Raw genomic sequence first — 25,342 nt, 5'->3', positions numbered from 1 at the left:
AAATTTTCTTTGCATTCTGCATTGGACCGTCTCTCCACATCACATGAAGACTGAGAAAATTTGGATTATGGATTTCATCGCATCCAACAAAGCCAGCTGCAGGTTTGAATGCGACAATGAATATTAATAACGGAGAGACTTAATATTCAAGCGTGCGAACTGTCCTCTCCAATACTAACGACAACTTTACAGTTGTCTTACTTTTTTTTGAAAATATTGCCGCATTTGTATATTTTTTATTTAAAAAATTAATTAAACCACTGGCAAAATCCAATGGACCAATAGGAAAATAGGCAAATTCAAATTAACTTACAAATTGGAGATATTAAACACCATCAAACATACGATATATGATTCTTTTCGAAGTTTGGAAGCACATATTAATAGTTTATAATTCGCATGAAAACAATAGTCTCTGCGTTTTTAAAGGCAGGGACTAACAGATATAATCAAAAGTTATTTTCTCGGTAACCGTTAACTATTAACAATTCTTATACCTCACTACGAAGGCTCCTAGGTTTGCTTGTTAACGTTACTTGAAATTTGTGAAATTGGTTCTCTCCGTGACACAATAGCCTAATTATTCCTCTACTCAGACGGAAGACCCTCGAATCCTCTTCGTACAGCGGGGACATCGACTATATAAATACGCGGATAGCTGTTTAGTGTCCTTCGAAATTTTCCTCGAACTCACAGAGAGAGAATAACAATGGCGGTAAATCCCCAGTTGTTTCAGAATGGCATGCCTGTTCCTTTTACTAATGAATTGTTCGTGCTTGCACGAGAAGCTGTGGATTTTGAAGTGGACAAGATTCCCGAGTACTTTCTTAACTCCTTTCTTATTCAAAATTTTGTTACAATATATAATTCTGTGTAGCAAATGCTTTATTAGATCCATGGTAATTACCCTAAACATGCTTTGTATATCTGGAGCTAACCATGAAAGGATAATTGATGGATTGTAGATTGGAAACATATGATTTGATGTTGGACAGTATTTTTCTCTGGGTCAGCTCGAGATAACCGAGCTGGCTTGCAATTGCTATTTAACATTGCGGTCGTTTAGGGTTATCTCAAGGGATCCAATTAGGTTTTCGTTGTATGTCAATTTGGGTTTATAAATTAATTTGATATGTTTTGACATACGAACTGATGTTTATTGGTCGAAATCTCTGAATCATGGTAAATGTGAGTAGGGGTAAGCGTAGCGTTGTCGTTCACGGGCAACCCAATTTCCAACCCATTAGCCATGTTTAATCATCCAGTGGTTGCTTTCGACGAGTTTTAAAATACTTCTTGATAATAAATATCCTGCAAGATAGGTAAAATTATGCTGGGGTCTGCTTGCTAGCTTCATTGGTCTGTAAAGGTTTGTTGGGCAAGGGTGGTTTCTAGGCATGACATGTACATATCGTTTCTTAATATTGCAGTTAGCATTTAGAATAGGGCATGGACACGGGTTTTCTCAGTTTCACATAATTAGATAGCCCATTTTTCAAAAACTTTGAATATTCCACACTCAGTTGCCGATTCGTGAAATGAATCTGATTCGGGCATGTGGATTCGGATCCATGGATTTAGGATTTAAAAAAAAAAATGATTCATGTATATATATGTGTGTGTGTATGCACTAAAAAATAAGAGCAATATACATAATTCTAAAACAAAATCATTTCATAGTACGAATGGTTCTAGTATACATTTATGAATCTACTATACTTGATAATTGATCTATTTTCACGATTATAAAGAAAATCAACACGTTCACATAGAAGCGCTGGCAACTGTGTGTGTGTGTACTAAAAAATAAGAGAAATATACATAATTCTATAACTAAATCATTTCATAGTATGAATCTATGATTCTAGTATGCATTTATGAATCTGGTATACTTGATAATTGATCTATTTTCACGATTATAAAGAAAATCAACACATTCACATTGAATTACTAAAAGTTTGTAACATTCAAAATATTAATCATTAAACTTAAAGTTTGTAACATGATTCACTAATAAAAGAGGCAAGAGTCAAGACTAAAGTTTTTGATATCAATCATCAAATGGATTTTCAAGAAAATCCGCATCAGAGGGGTAATGATGAATATCTACATCATTAGAGGAACCCAAACCAGCTCCACTAGTAGTAGAGGGGATTGTGAACTCATAATCCTCCTCATCATCCACATCAACCAAAGTGGATCTAGCAAGATCTCGGATGGTCATATTAAATCAGGAGACTCAGGTGCTGCATCCCAAAGCTTTTTGAGCCCCTTCTTGTGCTTAGGATCCTTCCGTGACAACAAGCGCAACTTCTTGTGAATGAACACAAGGTCTTCTGCTTTTTTTGCAGCCAACCGTTGCGTTTGACCAAGTGGATAAAGGAGTAAGTAATCCAATTCCGCTCAGCTACAAAAGAGATGACAACCTAGGGAGAAATTAAAAGAATATCAATACAACAATCAAGATAAATTCAAGGAATTGAGAGTGTTGACTTTAAGTTTAAGAAATTAATTCTATGTTAAATTTCACAAACTTACTTGGGATAGGATCTTTATGGCAAGAGGTTGGAGGTATGTAAAGTCTTGCCCATGAAGGTACCACCATTTAATGCCATCCATCCTGCTTTGGTCCGCTATAACAATAGGGTGGAAATCATTTCCTGAGATGAAGGCAACAAATTCATTCCTCACAATTGCCCCAATTTTTGGATCTTGGAAGATTTTAGCTAGTGCCCTCTTATAGCCATTTGTAACCTTTGCATCTCTAAATGGTGCCACTTTGCCTGGAAGGCGAAGTACATTTGCACTATAGTACGTGGGGATAACATAATAGAATTGAGCAATATCAAATATCAATAGTACAAACATTGGATAACATAAGCACAAAAAATTGATAAGCACTATAGTACCTTGGGGATAGAGCATATGCGAGGAGGTGTAAAGGTGTGGTCATCTTGTTCCATTGATGATGAACAATTGCTTCCACCTTATTGTAAAAGGTGCCCTAAGGATCATTCTCCCTCCTCTGTATGACCTAGGATATGAGATATAAATAATAATTATAATTAGTGATTATGTTAATTTAAACTTTATAATCTAGATATCTATCAAATAAACAATTGTAAAAGAATGTAGAACTTACCATTTTAATCTTTTCCAACATAGTGTCCATGGAATCATAAATATTCCCAAGGCATGGCTCATCATTGTTTGCAAAGCGAATCATTGCCTTGATTGGATCGATGAATTCCAACACGTAAGTCACAAGACCCCACCAATCCTCATCTTGTATCATTCTTCTCACATTTTGGGCCCTTGCTATGTTGGAATTCTTTCAAATGCCCCATTGGGGGCTAATGACCATTTGCTTTCAATGCTTTCTTTACCTTCACAAGTCGTCTTGAGACGATTGTGTGAGAGGCAAAGCAGGTTTCAACAACCTAAGAACATGTTAAACTCAAGTTAGTAATACATTTAAAACTTGTTAATGTAAACAACAACAAAAAATAATATTTTGTAATCTAATAATATATAAACTAAATTTTAAATTTACAGATTTACCTTATATAATTCCAAGTACGAGAAACTCCTAAAAATTGCTTGTGACATGTGGTGATTTGTCACAAACATTTGAATCTCTTGAGCCTCCTCATATATCTTTTTCACCCAATCTATTTTGGTGCCAATTGGATTCATCACCAAATTGAAAGAGTGGACAGTGCATGGTGTCCAAAAGATATGATCATATCTAGACTCTACCAATAACCCTGCAACCCTGCATACTTACGCTTTGTCCGTGATTACTTGGACAACATTATCAGGACCCACTGACTCTATGGCATCAATGAGAATGCAGGTAATAAATTCTGAATCTTTCACATGCCCTTCACAATCATTTGCCTTCAAGAACATTGCTCCCTTAGGGCATACAACAATAGCATTGATCAATGGACGATTTCTACAATCTTTCCATCCATCTGAAATAATAGACACACCCGATTGAACTCAAGAATCTCTTATTGGTTGAAGTTCATCCTCTACATTTTTCCTCTCATCATGTAATATGGTAGTGCGCAACTTTATAACCAGGTGCTTTGTAACCACAATGTGCTTCATTTATTGCTTGCACCATCTCCCTAAAATAAGGTGATCTCACTAAATTGAATAAAACACCATTTGCAATTAAACAATGTCCAACTTTGTGATCAGCAATGTCTCTCAATTCATTTTGGAATGCCCTATCTAGTGGGCCTCTCTTGTGGGTGAGTGGAAACGGGTCTACAAATTCATCATTTGTAGATGACATAGGCAAAAAAGGATGTGTTCTTGTGTTGGTGTATTTGTTCTTTTGGAAGCAGTATGTTTTCCTTTTGCAATTGCTCTATCAACATCTTTTTGCTCTTTTGCTAACACTACTATTTGTGTAGCTGGTAATCCCTTCTTATCTCCCCCACTACCCTCACACTAGTTAATTCCTTCACCCCCAGGGCCCAAAAAATGTAGTTTCACTCGGGAATAGGAGCTTCTATAGTGTACATTGCAATAATTACATTTCCATATGTATGACCCACCCCTAGGATATTGTGTGATTCTTGTTGTGTGTCTCCATAAAGGAGACCCCTTATCAATTTGGAATTTTGGTGACCTAGCCCCATCCATTGAGCCTTGACTACTCATTGTTCTATTCTTGCAATCTAGAAAAAAAATGAAAGAAAACCATGCTTCAACACTCATCCAAAAACATGAAAATTTGAAAAACTAGAAATAAACCAATAACCTATGAAAGAACTAAAGAAAATGGTTGAAATGCATACCTTAAACTCTTCTTGCAAGGTATTTGCAGTTCCACAACCGATTTCCTTCAAATGCAAGCACTTTACTCCAAACTCGCAACTATGAGAGAGCAAAATTGAGAGCAAATCAACTTGCATAATGAATTAAAAGGGTGTTTTTAGGGTTTAGAGGAAAAAAACATAAAAAATGAAGTTGGGCTCACCATTCTATTTTTTTCCTTTTGCTTTGCTGCAGATTCGTGCGGATCCTTGTGCTGTGCTGTGGATCCATGAGGATCCGGGTAGGATCCTTGTTCCTGCCTGTGGATCAGTGGAAAGGGGCGTTTTTAGGGTTTAGAGGAAAAAAAATGAAAAAATGAAGTGGGGCCCACCATTCCTTATTTTTGCCTCTTGCTTTGCTGTGGATTTGCGTAGGATCCTCGCACTGTGGTGTGGATCCATGAGGATTCGGGTAGGATCCTCATTCTTGCTTGTGGATCTATCAAGATCCACGGGCTCGGATCCTCGTTCTTGCCTGTGGATCCGTTAAGATCTACGAATCGCAGATCCTGATGGATCCACAGGCAGGAACAAGGATCTTGCCTGAATCCTTACAGCTCCAAGCGGGGATGCGGATCAGATCCGGCCTCTGTTACACGAATCCAGCAACTAAGGTTCCACATGTCACTCATTTCATTAGGCGATGCAAAGAGGGGTGGAGGTGGGTTTGGAATCGGTTATTAATGAACTTGCACAACAATGTCATCTCTTGGGTGTTCACATAATAATGGGGACCTTTGAGGATATTACCTGTAGTAGGACTTTTGTGGCTCAAACATGTTAAAACATGATTTTTCTCACTTGACTGCTTAACTTGTTTTCAGTTTGCCAAAAAAGAGAAAGTATTCTACATTTTGAACAATTTATTTTATTTTAACTGCCTAGCTCTCTTACTAATAGTTGATATACCTTGATAGAATTGAAAAAGGAGAGATAGTTGTGGATATGGTATTAACATTTGCGTGTATCGAACCTTATGCTTTACCTCGTTGGTGATGTAGAGGCTAGTGGAATGTTATGATTCCTTCATAGTTTAATAACTTCTTTCCTTCTTTGTTTGATAGAAAATTTCCCCTTCTCCAATCACTGATCACTCTTGGACCCACTCTGCTCTATAGACCTATCAAAGGTCAACTCCGAACACTTTAGACTCCACTAGACTCCACATACTAATGACTGTACTCTTGGAAATCTTCCTCTCATGTGACAATGCATATTTGATCGTATGTATTGTGACTGTTCTCAGAATACTATTGCTTCAACTTCTTCCAAAGACCTATCCACTAGGGTCAATATCAATGGACCCACTACTCCTTATCAAAAATTAGGACTCTCTAAAGATCCCCGTACAACATTTAATCCCTTCACAAAAACTCCCTTAACACATTCATGGGAAAATTCATCACAAACCGCCATGTCACTGCCCCTTAGATAGACCTGACAACAGTCATTCATAACTTTTGAACCAGACCTTATTTGCTCAATCCAACCGTTGATATTTGGCGCAATTTGGCTCCCTTCAACATATCCAAAATTTGGCAAGATCCAATGGTTAACTTTGGAGAAATGATGCCCGCACTGAACTGCAATTTACTGAGACAAGCATTCCTTCCTCCTGTGACTGTCCAGTCACTTCTCTACCCTCCAACACGACCAACCTCTCTTATTCTCCTGCAAATGGGGTTCATTCCTTATAATCATTGTTAGGAAATTATATTACAAGTGTGGATCCATCCCCAAGAAACAATATGTACAAAAGTGGATGGATCTCATGAATCCATGACTGGCACTAAAACAAAAATTAGAGATTTCTACAGAACAGTCAATCTTAATGATTGAATCAGTATTAGAAATCACTTGGAACTAGATTTAATGGAATTTAAAAATCATTACACATCTATCTCCAAATCAATAGATCAATACAACATCAAAAGACTTCAAATTTGCAAGAAAGTAACTGTTATTACTTCCAATATGGACACAGTCTGTACAATGATACAATCTAAAACTCCAACTTTCACCACTGTACCCTTATGCCTTCTGAGGCTTACATATACTTAAAACAACTCCCTTAACCGATCCAAAGTAGTTGGATCCTCTAACAAAGCAACTAATCCTTATTTGACAATTTCCCTCTAAAACACACTTGACCGTTACCTTTCAAATATTTAATTTTTAAAACTTATTTAAATAACTTTGTAGAGTGTAGGACTTCAAAGTTTTTCCATGTAGGATCTTGACGTAACTTTAAATCCATTATTATATTCTAAGACTTATCCTTTAGCCTTCTAGGCCTCCTATACTATCTAACTCCTATTACATCAACTTATGCCTTTATGGATTTAGGCTTATTACATGACATTCCATCAAATTCACAAAATGGACCATAAGCCCAACTACATTGATATATTCATGTTTTGATCTTTTAGATCCTATAATATTTATGATCATTCTTCAAGAGCCATTCAAATGACCCCCCTTTCCATGACTTTGTCAGGGTGACCTGCACCAGTTGATTTACAGGTGGCTATACATATCTATGTTATAAAAATTGGGCTGTCTGAAGATTTAATGAGAACAGGCCTGGACAGAGAGAATGGGTGGTTTAAGGATAGGAAATGTTATATTTTTAAACACTGATGAAATATCTTATCAAGTTACATTAATCACCAACAAGTTAACAACCAAGAAATTACAACTTATATAACTTCCTACAAGGATAAATAGATATCTTAATCAGGTTCGTAATAGCAAATAAATACGAATAAAATTATCAAACCTTGTTCACAAAGGACATCTATTTTAATTTCTGCATACTTTCTGTTTCACCAGACGGTATGCCTTAATTGAAATTTAAAACATGAAATGCACGGTAGAAAATTTATTAAATTTTTTCCACAGGAGACTAATCAAACCAAAAAAGTGAAGACATAATTTATATTACTGTGAACATACTTTGGACTGGTTGCCAGGTTAAAGCTTTATTATGTGTTTTCTTGCCGATTTCCTCAGCCATTTGATGCAGGCTAGAAGACAGTCCAATAATGCTTGTTTCTCCATTGGATTCAGAATGTGATGGCCCTTGGCCATTCTATTACTAGTAACTTTGATATTTATGGATTAGCCCTGGCCTCTAATTTTTTAAAAGTCTTCAGATTTACAGGTGGTAGCAATCACTACATTTCACACAGATTATTTTTCTAGACAATATGAAGTTAAATAGCTGGAACTTTAACCCAGATGATTTTTTTCAATTCGTATTTTCATTTTAGGCATTTAAAATCAATGTGTTTGATGACTCAAGTATGCCAGTATGGCAGAAAAGGTGGGATTGAGAGCACATCTGAGTGTGCTGGTACAGTGAAAGTTCTGGGGTTGGATACATTTTTACAATACATTCACATCTGAGTACAGTGAAAAAACTGGGGTTAGATATGTTTTGCAACCTGACAATGACAAACAAATTGGGGCTGAGAGAGTACATCTGAATGGCACATGAAAATACTGGGTTGGAAATATTTTTACAATAGGCTCATATAATATGATAATTGAGTTTGACAAAATGATTCTTGAGCAGTACTTGATGATGGTTTTATTTATTCTATTCCTGTTACATGGCTATCTGAATCATTTCCTACTTTTCGACTTATGTTTGTGTGTTAGTGTGTGCACATATAATGTATAGGTGTATGCATAATACATATACATATATGTGTTGCATGCAAATATATTTGTATATATATACATATTGCATGTAAATTAATGTGCGTATTGTAAATGTGTGTGTGTGTGTATGAATGGACATGTACATGTTGCACGTATAAGATACACATTATATATATATATATATATATATATATATATATCATGCACATGTATGTATTTATGTCTTAGCTTGCATGTAAATGCTGCGTGTTTATATGTTTATACGCATAGTGCATAGATACAAAATTAGATGCATATATTTTTGCTGCAAATATGTGTAAATTTGTTTATAAAAGGAAGATTATTTCATTTCAGAACATCCATCAATCATCACTTGGGAAGGAGTAAACAAATGAGTACATGAATCAACGAAGGATTAATAGAAGGAATGGGAAGAAATTTTAGATGGTTATACTCTTTCAAAGGGTGGTAATTGTCAAATATTGTGACTCTTGCAAAAGCCATACATGATGGTGAAGTGTGACTTCTCTTGCATTGGAAGATATAAAGGGAAAAAGGTTCCGTTGAGGAGGACATAGAAGAGAGATCAATTTTGGAAAAACAATTTATCATTTAAAAGACAGCAATGCTAGGTAGTGACTCAATCCTTATACCTTTTCAGCAATAAAGTATAAAGGAGAAAACAATCCAAGAATTTGAGGATCACTGACAATTCGCCATTCACCAATTCGTAAAATCAGCACTCCTTCAGTGATCACCGATGAATCCATCACAGCAAATCAAGAAAACAATCAATCAGAATTATCACATTAAATTGTCAATTCATTTAATCAATTAAACATACAAACATCCATTATTCAAACATCAACCATTCTAGCCTCAAATAGTTCAAATATCAATCATTAAGAGTTAATACATCAATTAGTACTGGTATAAGAGTCAATACATCAATTAGTACTGATATAAGAGTATTAGTAGAGGAATATGTTGAGCAGTGGACCCACAATTTAGAGCAGCAAAAGAAATACGTATAGTTGTAAACATTTTTAATCTATTTTTTCAAGTCTTCCCCATCAAGAAATATCAATCAACATTAATCAAGCAAATCCCTTAAACATTCAATTCAAATTTTAGCTAGTATCTTGTAGGAGTTGGAAGGATGTAATCCTTTCACGCTCTGGTGCTAGGCAGTAGAAGGATGTAATGCTTCCATGCTTTTGGGCTAGGAGTTGTAAGGTATGGGGATGCATCCATGATTTGGGTAAGTTAATTTCCAAAGAGTTGGTGTAATTAAGGCATTATACCTTCGTTATTCCTCACCTACGTCCTAATTACACATCACTTTAGCTAATTTAGGGATCGAATAAGAGCTTTTAGGAGCATCTGCACTTTAGGTGGTGTTTTCATGTTATCACATTCCACTTTATGTGATGCCTCTACCTTCAGTGCACTTATCACTTTATCACTTTTCACCCTTTGAGGGTGATCCAGCTTTAGCAGACATGTGATACTTCCACTTTTCCACCTTAGGTAGTTGATAAGTTCTCTTTGGTTATCATGTCATAAGTTTATGATACTTTTCATAATCTTATACGTTCCTATGTTTTCACCTTGGCCTATTTCACCAAGGGGTCTTCTATGTACTATCAATTAAGCTATTCTATTCTAATGCATTCTTGGTGAGAATACAATTTATTCTTGTATATTATTGTCTTTTGTTATTGTGCTCTCCATCATGCCTCTAGATCTGTGGTGGTTACTTTCATAGCCAAATCATACACACATAATTCATGATTTGATTGATTTTGAGGATCTGGTTATGATTGTTAGTCTGTTAGTATCTTGAATATTTGATGTATCAATTTGAGTAGTCTTAATTTTTTTGCATATGATTATTATGTTTTGATTATAGAATTGTGAAGTCCTTTCTTGATTAGGAAATTAATATCAGATTTTAATGATTAACATTGTTTGTGAGTGTAAACTAAGAGTTTACCATTAAGGGACAATACAATTGCATACATAGATATGTACACATTTTTACATGTTTACACAGCATAATTATACATATTATTGTATCTATTCATGTATGAATGCAATATGTACATGCATGTGTGTGTATATCATAGTTTCATAAGTTTCAAAATTAGTGGAAGAGGTTTTGGAGATCATAGTTCCATAAGTTTCAAAATTAGTGGAAGAGATTTTGGAGATATGATGACCAAGGGGCTATGTTTTGGGATAATAGTGCATGTACAATATAGCACTTGAAAAATTAGCAATAACAAAAAAATGCATAAGAACTAACAATTGAAACTATAAATGCATTGAACAATGATAATGGTCAATATCAACATTTATTATATAAAAAATGTTACGATTGTTATTGCATGCTGTATTGAGATATAATTGGCCAATGTCCTTATTGGTATTTCCACCTCAACATACTCGAAAGATTAGATAAACCTCATGGTCAAAGGCACCAAAAGATTTGGGCCAAGGAACAGAAGATAAGTTGTCATACTTTTCTATATTGCACTTTAGGTTTTGTAGGACCTAGGCCAGTTTCCTCTTGTGACATTTAATGCAATTACATCACAAATTTGTAACATGATGTCCAGTATATGTTTAACTTCATACATAATAAGAAGTTTTTGCATAGTTACATACATGTCTACTTCTTTACCCATCAGCTTTGTTAATTCTAGACTAGAAACAGAAAAGCAAACATCTGCATGTATCCTGGGAAAAACCCTCTGCAATGAGGGAAACAACCCAGCCTCAAAATGAATCCTTTATTAATGTAGAAAAGTTTCCTTACAAAAGTCAGAGCTTCAGCTCTATAAATGCATGAACAAAACACTCCTTTGTAACACCTCTGATCAAGACTTGAAAAGTCGAAGATACAGAATAAATAAGAGAAAACAGTATCACAGCTTCCTGGTGATTGAACACAACTGTGATAAGATAAAAAACGCACACTCTGATGATGTCTTCAACAAATTTATGAACCCGTGAATCAATAGGGAAGAAAGAATATTGTGTTGTTTTCACAAGAAAGCTCACTAAAGAACAGATCGTATTTTCCAGAAAAACGAACAACTGCAACTGATAGATGAAGATCCATCATATATAATGACCCAGCTGCACGCTTTCTTAATAACATAAGACTGACAAGAGTTGTCAGTGATGGAGGAGAGAAGAAAGAAATGAGCACCCGTGTGCTAGCCATTTTTCCTTTAAGTGGAGTTGCCTTCATTCGATAATCTCTTAGCCAGAAATGTAACCACTGCCAGATAAGAGACTTCTTTGTAATGGTTGCCAGTCAATTTGTGGGACCTGGAATGCAAGAGAATATGTAATATAATACACCTGGAGCAGATGCGTAAAACAAAAAACTTCTAGAGGCATGTTAATTAATAGTAATACAAATTTGCCAATGCTAAATTATAGTGTTAGAAATATATCATATACAGCTAAAATATTTAACACTCCCTCTTAGCTGATATGAAATTTAGAAACCAGATGAAAAAGCATTCATATGCTCAATAATTTAAAATCACGGGATAGCACACAAAAATAATTTATTTATAACTAATAATCGTGGATTTGCCCAACATGAAAATATGTAAGACTCACAGCTAATCCTTTACTCACGGACTCTCTCAACGTGAATAGTCATGGAATCTCTCAGCATGACATACAACTCGCATCACATGATTTCTCAACATGATGATATCATGGACTCTCTCAACATGATATTCACTATCGCATAGTGAACGAGCTGTCATAGCTGATCTTACAATATTTATTAGTTCACACATAAAAAACTGGTAATAGATAAATCTTGCAAAATTAGACTTTGTTCCATTTAAGTCTTAAGATTTACCATACCTAGCTTATCTCATAAATAATGAAATTTCACCTTAGCAAGAGGCATGGTGAGAATATCAGTCGTCTGATCATCAGTGCTGATGTATTTCAATTCCATTGCCTTTCGGAGCACCATGTCCCTTAAATAATGATACTTGATTTCTATATGTTTTGACTTGTCATGAAATACTGGATTTATAGAAATCTTTATGCAGCTCTGGTTATCACAGAAAATTGTAGTAGATTCAAAAGATTTTCCAAATAGTTCACTTAGAAGTTTGCGAAGCCAAACAACTTCTCGAGCTGCTGAGCAGGCTGCCACATATTCAGCTTTAGCAGTACTTTGAGCTGCACATTTTTGCTTTCTACTGCACCAAGCAATCATGGCTGAACCAAGACTGAAACAAAAACTTGAGGTACTCTTTTTGTTTGTAATACAACCAGCCCAATCAGAATCTGAGAAACCATGAAGTTGCAGATCATTAGAACAAGAGAAGCTTAATCCATACTGTAAAGTTCCTCTGACATATCTCAAAATATGTTTAGCTGCAATGAAATGGTATTTTCTTAGTTCACTTATGAATTGACTCAAAGTGTTAACAACAAAACAAATATCAGGCCTTGTATTGACATGATACATGAGAGAACCAATAAACTGCCTATAAGGAGTACACTCAATTAATTCTGAATTAGCTGAAGCTTCTTGAAGTTTTTTAAAGTTAGATTCCATAGGAGTCACATTAGGCTTGCAATCAAGCATACCAAATCTCTTAAGGATGTCTGGAGCATATTTACCTTGACTGCTAATGATCTCATTAGATTGTTGCCAAATTTCTAGACCAAGAAAGTAGTGCATTAAACCCAGATCTTTCATCTCAAATTCTGAACTTAAATCTTTTTTGCATTTGACAATTATTTCATCATTTCCTCTAATAAAGAGGTCATCAACATAAAGAACAAGGATCAACATAAGATCATTATACCTTTTGAGATAGATATTTGGATCAGCTTCATTTTTTGTGAAACCCAAACTCAAGAGATATCCGTCAATGGGCTCGTACCAGGCTCGAGGAGCTTGTTCAAGGCCATACAAAGCCTTTTCTAGTTTGCACACATGAGTTTCTTTGCTATAAATAAGGAAACCATCAGGCTGCTCTACATAAACCTCTTCATGAATAAAACCATTGAGAAAAGCTGTTTTGACATCCATATGATGAAGCTTCCACTTTTTACTTGTAGCAATAGCAATAATGGTTCTAATGGAGGTATACCTTGCTACGGGAACAAAAATTTCATCATAATCTATACCTTCCTTTTGGCTGAAACCTCTGGTTACAAATTTAGCTTTGAATTTGTCCACACTCCCATGAGCAGTATGCTTTGCCTTGAATAACCACCTAGAGGAGATGACTGATTTATCTTTAGGACGAGGAACAATCTCCTAGATTTCATTTTTTATAATAGACTTATATTCTTCTAGCATGGCATCCTTCCAAACCTACTGTCCTATAGCTGATTCAAAACAAGAAAGTTCAGCGTCAATGAGATTACACATCAAAGCAACATAATGTTCAAAAGATTAAGGTCTTTTTCTGTCAAGAAATGTTCCTTTAGGAGCTGAAAAATTTTCAGCTTCTTGCATAATGTTTCTTGTCCACAAAGATCTCTTCTTCTCATTTTTGAAAACACTAGGACCAGCTTTAGAGGTATCCTATAGACACTTAGGAGAAGGGGGAGGATTCTCTCTCTCTTAGAGAAACTGGAAGAAGTAGGAGCAGTATCTGGAAGATTTTGAGGAGCATCTAAATCATAATTAAAATGAAGAATCAACAGATTTGCAAGTATTAATATTTTCTTCAAAAGAAACATCTCTACTTAGTTCAATTGATTTTTCCCCTTGAATGTAGATCCTATAAGCTTTTGAAGATTCACTATAACCAATAAAGATTCCCCTTTTACTTGAAGGATCTAATTTAGATCTTTTATCTTTGGGAATATGAACATATACAGATGAACCAAAAATTTTAAGATGACTAACGTCAGGTTTAGACCCAGAGAAAGCTTCTTCTGGAGTCATATCATTAAGAACATGATGAGGACTTCTATTTTGCACATAGACAGCAGTCCTGCAGGCCTCTGCCCAAAGAAAAATCTGCAAATTTTGATCATGAATCATTGCTTTAGCAACCTCAACAATAGTCCTGTTTTTTCTTTCAGCAACCCCATTCTACTGGGGATTGTAAGGGACACAAAAGTCCCTCTTGGTTCATGCTTCAACACAAAAAGATTGAAAGAACCTGAAATAAATTCACCTCCATTATTAGATCTAAGTGTTTTAATTTTCCTTTTTGAAATGTTTTCGACTAGGGCTTTAAATTCCTTAAACTTGGATAACACTTCATAAGACTCTTTGGATTTAAGAAAGTAAATCCATGTCTTGCGAGAACAATCATCAATAAAGGTGACATAGTACCAGAAACCACTAAGGAAAGCTGATGACATTGGTCCACATAGATTTGAATGAATCAGCTCTAAAACATGCTTAGCTCTTCTTACACTAGAATTGTTGGGTGGATATTTTGCAACCAACAGTTTTGGGTAAAAAATTCAATCGCAAAATAGGATGACCAGCCACAGCGTGTGAGACAGAGTCTCTCCTACCTTAAAGGGAAGGCTCCCCCTTCTCACTGTTCCTTGGATCAACTCAAGGTAAGCAAGAAATTGAGAGATTTATAAAGAAGGTGTTACTATTATCCTTTCTTCTTAACTTTCAAGAAAGGATCCACTTATTTGTTAGGCGAATAATGGGCAAGGTGAATCTCTAATTACACTTCTATCACGAGCTGGAAACAGTGATACCGATAAATTTTAACTAACTCAAAGGCTAGCCAAAATGTACCAGTTTGGCTCTGAGTCCTGTTGTACTTCTATATGGTAAAAGTTTTACAATTAGGGCACAAAGACTCCTAAAAGTAAAAACAATCTAACTATTTTGCGAATTAAGATGAAAATACAAGCCACAGACAAAGCTTCTAGCTATGGATTTTCACAATTGTTCCTGGTCAAAGCTCAGGCTTCAATTGTTTCTTAACTCTATATGCTCTTTTATTGAACACACAATAATAACATGAATCAAGACAATAGGCACAAATTATAGTCAAAGCTTCTAATTTGTTCTATCACAATTGCTTCCAGTCAAAGCTTCGAACTTTCTCCCAAATTCGTACTACACAATCAAAGTTATGCTTGCACAAATGTGGTAGAGCTTTCTTGCATACAACAAAAGATAATTTTTACAATGAGGGGGCACTCCTTTATATAGGCAAAGAAGTTGAGAAAAAGGGGGAGGAAAAAGTGGGAGCAACTCAACCAACTTTGACCAAGTCTAATTACAGAAACTAAAAGCTTACATGCAACTGCACATGCAACTCGCATTACATCTTTTACATACACATGTAACTCGCATTACATGTAATTACACTTTTTCATGTAATGCATCTTTTCCAACTACAAACATGAAAAAAGAAGAAGAAAGAAGACGGAAGAGAAAAGAACAATTCTGAAAGGCCTTGTACTTGATGATGCAATCCTAGATGATAACAGGATTGGGAGTTCCTATATCTTGTACTGCTGCATTCACATTGATAACCATAGTGTTGTGTCTTTTGATAACCTCTAGCTCTCTTTGATGAATTGTCCATTATCATGTGGAAACTTGATGTGATCCATCTTTTCTTGCTCAAGTTGTCATGAATTCTCCTTTGTAGATTAGCACAAATTGGAGTCTTTGAATTTTTGAAAATCTTTTTGACGATGTTCGGATGTACACTCGAAACAACTTTCCATCAGCACTTTTAACTCCTTTTTTTTTTTTTTGAAGTAAAGTGCTTGGTGCATGGGAATCTGTGTAAATGGAGATTGTCGATTTTCAAAAAGTGACTTGAGCTTTCAAGATGTCACTGCATGGAAAATGGATTACATGTAACGGAAGGTGGAGGCTGAAATGAGATGCAAGTGTGAGTGAAAGATACACTTTACATGCATATGCGGATGAAGGCTAAGATGGAAAGCATGGAAAGATACGTAAACATGTATTTGCTCATGGAGGTGTGAATGCATATGGAGAGGAGAAAATGACATCTTTTTGACTTTACAAAAAGTGACTTTTAGTCAAAATTGGACCTTTTTGATGCAATTACACGTAAAATATTTCGTATAATCGTGTCGTGCGAATGAAAGCGGAAAATGAGATGGATGAAAATGGAAACGAAAAATGGGATTACATGCATGTGTGGATGGCGAATGGGATGAAAAACATGTAATCACATTTAATTGAGTGAGAGATGAAGTGTTGTGACATGGAAATGGAAAGTGGATTGAAGTGAAACGTGCTCAAGTTCTTGGAAAGAACTTGCAATTTCTTCCAAATGGAGAAAAAACTGAAATGCAAACAAGCAAAACATAAAAATAAACACATGCCTTTGGCAAAATACTCAAACATGTCAACAAGGAAACCACTTCAATATGCAAATTCGAATTTGGAGTTTGGAGAAATTTCAGAAGTGTGAAAATGAGAGTTTTCATCTTTTTTAAAGGCAAAATGCACTTTTCATGGCATATATATGGACAAATAGGCAATTTCAAGCTAAAATATGCATGGAAATAGCAAGATTAGCACAAATTAAATAGAAAGAAAGAAAGAGTCCACTTGTATGAAGATTAAATGCCAAAAAAGAAGGAGAAAGAGCTAAAATAGCAAGTTTTGTAGACTTAAGACAAATTCTCCCTTAAATCCAGATTTTCAAACAATCTTTTGACTTTTTCCGCACTTGTATGTAATGGACATTCAATGGTCGGATTTGACATGAAAGTGCCAAATAAATGGTCTCTATAGACAATATCATGCATTTAGTTCTCAAAAACAATCCCTCTTGATCAAAGGTATGGGCTGAAAATGCAATTTTTTGAACAAAAATATGACTTTTTAATTCAAAAATCTGGGCCGTTTTTGCAAAAACGTGACTAAAAAAATGCATGTTTTAAAGTCATTTTTGACTTGTAAATGCAAACACGATTTCCCCAAATGCATATACATGGATCAAAATGCAAAAAAGTGGCTTCAAAACGCATAAAAGTGGATTAAAACCCCAATTTTCTGGGCATTTTAAGCAAAAACGTGTTTCTCCAAAAAAAAAAATGTGATCTTCCAAACAAAACGATTTGATGTTGAAACACAAAGATGGTGATCACCATGTGATGTAATCAGCAAATAGGGCCAAAACGATTTGATTCCATACAAAAATGTGATCAAACTTTGAAGATTTATGAATTTTTATGCAAAAAAGGTGCCCTAGCTTGAAGTTTCAAACACGTTTTTTGGTGCAATAACTTGATTTTTGATGAGGGCAAAATGACCACCTCTCCAAAACATGATGAATGCAATTGATTTCATTCAAATCCATGGAGAAAATCAAAAGTTATGATCAAAATAGGAAGTTTTTGGAGCAAGAACATGTTTTCTTCACATAATAGGACATTTTTATGTTCATTACATATTTTAAAACATGTTGGAAGGCAAAAGAGGACCTTTTTGAGTCCAATGCATGTTTTAAAATATGTCTTGAGATATAATCTCACTTTTTGAAACCCATTACATATTTTAAAATGTGCAAGTTTCCAAAATCTCACTTTTTGGAGTCACTTACATATTTTATAAACATATCTCACTTTTTTTTTGCACAAGCATGAAAACTCAACTTTTCATGTCATTGCATCAAAAAGGTCCACTTTTACAAGCTTTTGATGTAATGACTTGAAAAAGGTCCTCAAAATGAATTTTTATATGCATTAGCATGAAAAGTTTCCACTTTTCATAGTTTTTTACATGCATATAAAATGTCCACTTTTAGACTTTTAAGTTATGCATTTCACTTATTTTTATAAAAATGTCAACAATATGGGTCAAAAATAATATTTATGTATTATATTAATCAATATAAGTCATAAACATTAAGTTAAAGTGACATTTATATAAGTATTTGATTTAAAAATAAAAAATTTACAAAGTAACTATATAGTTCTATAGTCACTTTAAGTGAAAAATTAAAAAGTAACTCAACTTAAAATTATAACATAAAGTGCACTATAGTCACTTTAAGTTATAAATTTAAATGAAAAGTAACTTTAAAACATAACAAAAAGTGAGTAAAATGTTATATTTTCAAAAAGTGAATGTCAAAATGAAAATATAACATCATATTTTTAATTTGTGCTGTTGCACCTAATATGTTCACTTTTGACTCTTGAGGCACTAAAATGACCATATCTCTTGACTGACAACTCCGATTGACCTCTAGGTTAGATCGAATCAAAAGGGAGATCGAAAGGCATAACATGAGCAAATCAAAGCGCTAAAAACAAACAAACGCAAACTCAAAAGCAAAAAACGGACTTTGAAGGCTTCAAAAATCAAGCAAAGGCTCGACAAAAAGCAAAACAAAAAAGACTTGACGAAGACCTTTAATAAAAAGATTCATTGTATCAATTGGTACCGATTGGTTGATCAATACTAACAAATTAAATAATGAAATAAACTCAGAGAAATGCGAAAGTAATTTGAAAAAGTTTCGTACTGTTACTTACATTTTGTGGTGACAAAATGCAGGACAACAAGAATGAAATAGACTCTTTGAAAATTTTCCCAGGGAACAACCTTTGCAAACACCATCATGAGAGGGGCTAAGAAGAGGAAGACCTACAACAAACTTCCCTAATGATGAAAGAGATTTAAAGTTGAGATGCCCAAATCTCTTATGCCATAATAAATTGTTATTGGAAGCAACATGATTGAGAAATTGAACTTGATTAACAACTTATAGAGACTTCCATGGTGTTCTCCAATAATATGAGCAGAACTGAAATCAAAATCTTTCTTCCAAGCAACTGCCCCTTTTTAACAGAATAGGAAGCATCATCACCAATGATAACTTGAAGATGAGAATATGATACAATCAGATTCGAAATGTGTTGCTTGAACTCGGAGATGTGACGGGAAGCACCACTATCTATTAACCAAGTATTGCGATCAGCTTGTACATGACTAGAGAAAGCTGATATAAGTACAAGACCTTTTGAATGATCACAAGAATCTTTGAAGGAGAAGAATCTTTCGAATCAGACACAACCACATTATGAAGATTGAGTCTCACAGTGCAATTCTTAGCAAAATGACCAAGTTTTTCACACCTAAAGCATTTAATTTTGGAGAAGTCTTTTTTTCTTTTAAAATCAGAAGATGAAGAGGGATTTTTATTTTTCAAACCTTCTGAAATACTTCTTTCTTCCTCTTTTCCTTGAAGTGTGAGAAGTGAGGACTTGATCTTCCATATTATGAGATTTACAGGAACTCCCTCTAGCCTCCAGCCGACATTCATCTTGAATACAGTCAGTTCTCAACCTTTCAAAGGTTGGTAAATCACTCTTGCTGCTGATGCCTTGAATGAATGATTCCCAAGAATGAGGAAGACCATTCATAGCAAGCATAACTAGTTCCTTGTTGTTGACAATCTCTCCAATGGTACTTAACTGATCCTTTAAATCAAAAATCTTCAAGAAGGAGAAAATGGAGTTGCTTTTACCCATCTTAGTATGAAGGAGCTGCATACGAAGTGCTAGAATTTTGCTAGTATTATTTATCTCATATACACTATGCAGAGAATCAAACATTTCTTTGGCAGTTTTTAGCTTGGAGACAGTAGGTATTCAATGATCTTTCATGGAGTCAATAATTATCCTCTTGGCCAGAATTTGATTCTTCTTCCAAGTTGCTTTTTCTGTAGTGTCAGTGGGTTCTTGAACTTCAGATTCCACAAATGAAAGAAGATCATTTTCCTTAAGTACTAATAAGATCTTGGATTTCCAAGAAGTGAAATTTGATGCTCCTTCCAGACGATCTTCAACCTTTAAACCAAACACCATGATTAAAAAGAAGAAATCTAGTCCAGACTTAAGGATCATGCACCAAGCTCTGATATCATGTTAATTCTAGACTAGAAACAGAAAAGCAAACATCTACATGTATCCTGGGAAAAACCCTCTGCAATGAGGGAAACGACCCAGCCTCAAAATGAATCCTTTATTAATGTAGAAAAATTTCCTTACAAAAGTTAGAGCTTCAGCTCTATAAATGCATGAACAAAAGACTCCTTTGTAACTTCTTTGATCAAGACTTGAAAAGTCGAAGATATAGAATGCATAAGAGAAAACGGTATCACAGCTTCTTGGTGATTGAACACAACTATGATAAGATAAAAAAACGCACACTCTGATGATGTCTTAAAAAAATATATGAACTCGTGAATCAATAGGGAAGAAAGAATATTGTGTTGTTTTTCACAAGAAAGTTCACTAAAGAACAGATTATATTTTCCAGAAAAACGAACAACTGCAACTAATAGATAAAGATCAATCATATATAATGACCCAGCTGCACACTTTTTTAATAACATAAGACTGACAAGAGTTGTTAGTGATGTAGGAGAGAAGAAAGAAATGAGCACCCATGTGCTAGCCGTTTTTCCTTTAAGTGGAGTTGCCTTCATTCGATAATCTCTTAGCCAAAAATGTAACCACTGCCAGATAAGAGACTTCTTCGTAATTGTTGCCAGTCAATTTGTGGGACCCGAAATGCAAGAGAATATGTAATATAATTCACCTGGAGCAGATGCGTAAAACAAAAAACTTCTAGAGGAATGTTAATTAATAAGTAATACAAATTTGCCAATGCTAAATTATAGTGTTCAAAATATCATATACAGCTAAAATATTTAACATCACAACCCTAGTATGAAGCTATCAAATTATTATAAATAAATTATAAATGGCTTTAGATTTGTAATTTTTTTTGAGATTGGAGCATATTGATAGAAAGACCGATGTCTATCATGGGATATAAAGTCATGGATTAATGCAGCTTACAACGCTCAAACATATCTTAATCATCACTTTAACCATTATCACCTTGGCTTAGCCATAAAGGAAACATACTTAAAAACCCATTTTAAGCCATAACACTCTCTATAATGTCCATTTTTTAACACGATTTAATAAAAAACAATAATAATAAAATTTAAATAGAAAGGAATTCTAAAATAAAATTTTAATTATAAATATAAAAGAATAAAATGGAACATAACTAATTTTAGTTATGTTTAATGAATGGTCAAAAGAAATGAGATGAAGAGTTGTGACTCCATCAAAAAATCATACATAAAAGGAAGAAGAGAAAGTCATTTGAGAGGGGGAGGAAGGAAAAGAAAAGGGAAACTGTGAATTAAGAAGGAATTAATAGAGAAGAAAATAAGGAAGCGACTCTTTCAAAAGACAAAAGTTATGAAGGGTTGCAACTCTTTTGATGGGGTGTGATTATGGAAGGTTGTGACTCTTTTGTATTGTTTTTGCTCTTCTTATTGTTGTTTATCTTCATTTCTAGATAAAACTCAACAGGCAAGAGGTTCAACATTTCACTAATATTCATTTTGAAAGATAAATTCTTATTCATACTTCTAATTATAGGTGCAAGGTGGAGAACATTTTTCTAGACTTGGCCAATTTTACCAATTGTCATTGCAAACATGGGGAAACATAGGGGATTGAGCTCAAAACTACTTATAATGAAAGCCAAAAAGACAAGGCCAAGATAAAAAAGAGGGATCCCCATTTGCAATCAGGCGATGTGTGAAAATGTCACAACATCTAGCACCAATTCCAATAAATGTTCTTGAACATTTTAAGGATAAATAATTGCTCCATCTATGGAAATGTCCCTCGAATTTGTCAAAAGACTAGGGAAAAAGCTTAAGGGAGGAAAACACGTATTGGATTAGAACATCTTCGTTTGTGATAACCTAGATGTGTGCAAATGCATTAATTTCCACTCGACAAGAGCCCTCAGATTCCCTGAAATTAGTCATGACAAGCTATACATTCCTCTTAACTCCAAAAGCATCCTGGACATTGCCTTGCTGCCAATCAAGTGTCCATGGCCTTGGTGGATTTGTCACTGTAATACCTATGGAGATGACTCTACTTCCAACAAATTATTCTACAAACACCTGTAGATATTTCCATGTAGACTTGAAAGCTATTTATTTGATCTTTCATCTTAATTTTCTTGTTTTTTCCTCTTTCTTTATTTTGATACCACATTTCTTTCCTTTTATTGAGCTTGTGAGCAATGAATCTCACTATGGGTTAGGGAAATAACAATGGCGGTGAAGCAAGATTTAAAATTAACACTAGCCGAATTCTCTCTGTAAGAATCCAAAATGACAGAGAGCAATTGATTAGGCGAGAAAAGATATAGTAATCAATAAGTCTCGATGTGAAGACACAATAAACGATTAAATTTCCAAGTCGAGGAGTTGTCCTAACAAAATGACGAAGTTGAAAAAAGAACAAGCTTGTATTCTAAAGCACTTTATGAATATTGATCCAAGAAATGGAGTGAACGTTGCTAGGCACATGTGCTAGAGTGTTCTTAAGCTACACTACCTCTCTCATGAAGTGGGAACCCTCAAACTTTCAATTCACTTAGAAAAAACAAAACCAAAGGGAAAGAAAGGAAAACCCAAACCCCTTGAGCAAAACGGCTCAAGGGAAGACAGAACCTAAACTATGAGAAAAAACCACCTATACGAGCAAACCAAAATCCCATAGGGAGAAGGGAAACAAACGAGAAAGCAATCCAAAATTCCTTTTTAAAGGAGAAAAAAACAAAAATGGCAACCCAAAGCAATAAGGGAAACCAAATGAAGAACAAAAGGAAAACCTAGACTAACCGAACCTAAATTTTGCACTGACAAGACTCAAACACTGGAATATACAAAACTCCTAGCATGATTCCTCAAGATGTGCATGAAAAACATGATATTAGTCATAGTTCGCAGCCTTGTAGATCTGACTTCATCCTAAGATCTGACTTGAAAGCTCATACAAGTTCCAGCCAACCAGATTTCTTCACTTGATGGTTCTGATTTTTAAATTAACAATTTGATGTTCATGCCCTTCTCACGTCAATTACAATTGATGTGTGTTTTATGACTAATGAGCAGTAGAACAAAATATTGAGATATCTTATCCTCTCTTGCTTGAAGTTCCTTGTATGCTAAGATTGTGAAAAGATCATACAAGGTGAGTCCGAGGTTCCTTTTGTGTTTGGTCTTGACACCAAGAAATATGAATCAACTGCTCCTCCAACAAGAAGGCTTTCTTTGGATTATTTGATTTCTGATTATTTTAGATTTTGACCTTTTTCACTATTATAGGAATTTTTTGATAAGTGAGAGATTTACCATTTCTCTGATTTGACAATTGAAAGCTCATACAAGTTCCAGCCAACTGAATTTCTTCACTTGATGGTTCTGATTTTTAAATGAACAATTTGATGTTCATGCCCTTCTAGTGCCAATTAATATTGATGTGTGTTTTGTGACTCATGAGTAGTAGAACAAACTATCAAGATACCTTATCCTCTCTTGATCAAAGTCCCTTGTATGCTAAGATTGTGAAAAGATCATTCAAGTGACTGCAAGGTTCCTTTTGTGTCTGGTCTTGACTTGTGGATAAGCTCAATGGTTGATGTGGTATGCTGGTATCACAAAGGGTTTTACATTTGGATCGTTCTTCACTTCGTCTGTAATTTTGGCTTGAACTCCTGCATCGGATATTGCAATCTTGTGATGCTTCTTTGAATGACACAACTGAAATTAAAAAGGATGGGGTTAGAAGGATCTAAATCTACTCCTAAGGGCAATGATATCAATAGATAGTGCTCCAGTTGACAAAATCCTAATAACCAAGCTCTACTTCGCTAAGATGAATTACAACTCTGCAAGAACTATTGCAATTTTCAAAGGGTTATGCTAATAATTTGTGCATCACACATATGCACCAACATTTTGAACAATGAATACACTAATGGAAGTTAAGCATCCATATAAAATGAGGCTCAAGCTAACTTTACACGACAACTTACAATCAACAAACTCCCGAAATTATGAGCTAGGGAAATTCATCAAACACCATTTCTTTTCTCTATTGAAACCAAAGCACTTAAGCTAACAAACCTATTTTTACTCTTAAGTGAGGGAATAATGAAATCAGGCAAGCACCAAAATACATCAAGTAATCACCATGAAACAAAAAATGAAAGGTCTATTACTTGGTAGCTGATATCAACCATCTCAAAATTCACTCCTTTACTAATGAGAGAAGAGGCCTTTATATAGATCCCTAATTACAACGAGCCACCTAGATCAAAACAATATTGATGGCCTAAATTTTTCTGCCTCAGCCCTAATTAAGGTTAGGGCAAGAAGAAAGAATCTACAATTAATTAATGGGTCCATATAGACCAATAAAGAGATAACCACTTCCTTAGTAGGGTAATAAGTCCCCCCATGCATTTGCATTTAGTAGGATAATGAGGCTACATGAATGCTCACTATGAATTAAATGCTTTGTCTTCCTTGAATAAGTTATCCTTGATTACCTTCCTTAAATGCAATGGAATTTTACTTGGGGATATTTGACTAGCTGGTGGAGATGACCAAGCCCTATGTGTGCATATTGGGTGTCATGTAGGCTTGGGTCTTTTTTAATTGCATCATTTCGTAACCCACATCGAACTTTGAATACTCCTTTTTGTTTAGGGGGAAAATATGGCATCAATGGATTTACTAATGTAAACTAGCTGAGATGAATTCATTAACAACACATATTTACACTAAGCCATTCAATACAAGAGAAAGAGGAGCTTCCAAACAAAATTCTTAATATAATTCAAGTTAAGAGTAACAAAACCCAATAAAATGAAGGGATGCCAATACTAAACCCAAACAATACTAAGGAAGTATGCAAGCAACTCATCTTTCATGCAATGTTAATTAACTTTAGATGTGTGCAACGTGAAT

General features: G+C 34.7%; 1 protein-coding gene across 1 annotated transcript in view; it reads left to right on the top strand.

Annotated features, from left to right (window-relative positions):
- The first annotated feature begins 410 nt into the window (after positions 1-410).
- The window catches only part of LOC149540395 (classical AGP protein), a 66,739-nt gene continuing 41,807 nt past the window's right edge, over positions 411-25,342 (top strand). Inside the window, exon 1 of the mRNA XM_089801501.1 lies at positions 411-819. Within this exon, the coding sequence (XP_089657627.1) occupies positions 710-819 (110 nt within the window). The 5' untranslated portion in view covers positions 411-709. The remainder of the gene's footprint in view (positions 820-25,342) is intronic.

This window comes from Cupressus sempervirens, chromosome 9, assembly GCF_028749045.1.
Source record: "Cupressus sempervirens isolate cs-2001-9-10 chromosome 9, ASM2874904v1, whole genome shotgun sequence".
NCBI lineage: Eukaryota > Viridiplantae > Streptophyta > Pinopsida > Cupressales > Cupressaceae > Cupressus > Cupressus sempervirens.
The sequence above is the reverse complement of the archived record's forward strand: the minus strand, read 5'-3'. Positions and strand labels throughout refer to the sequence as shown.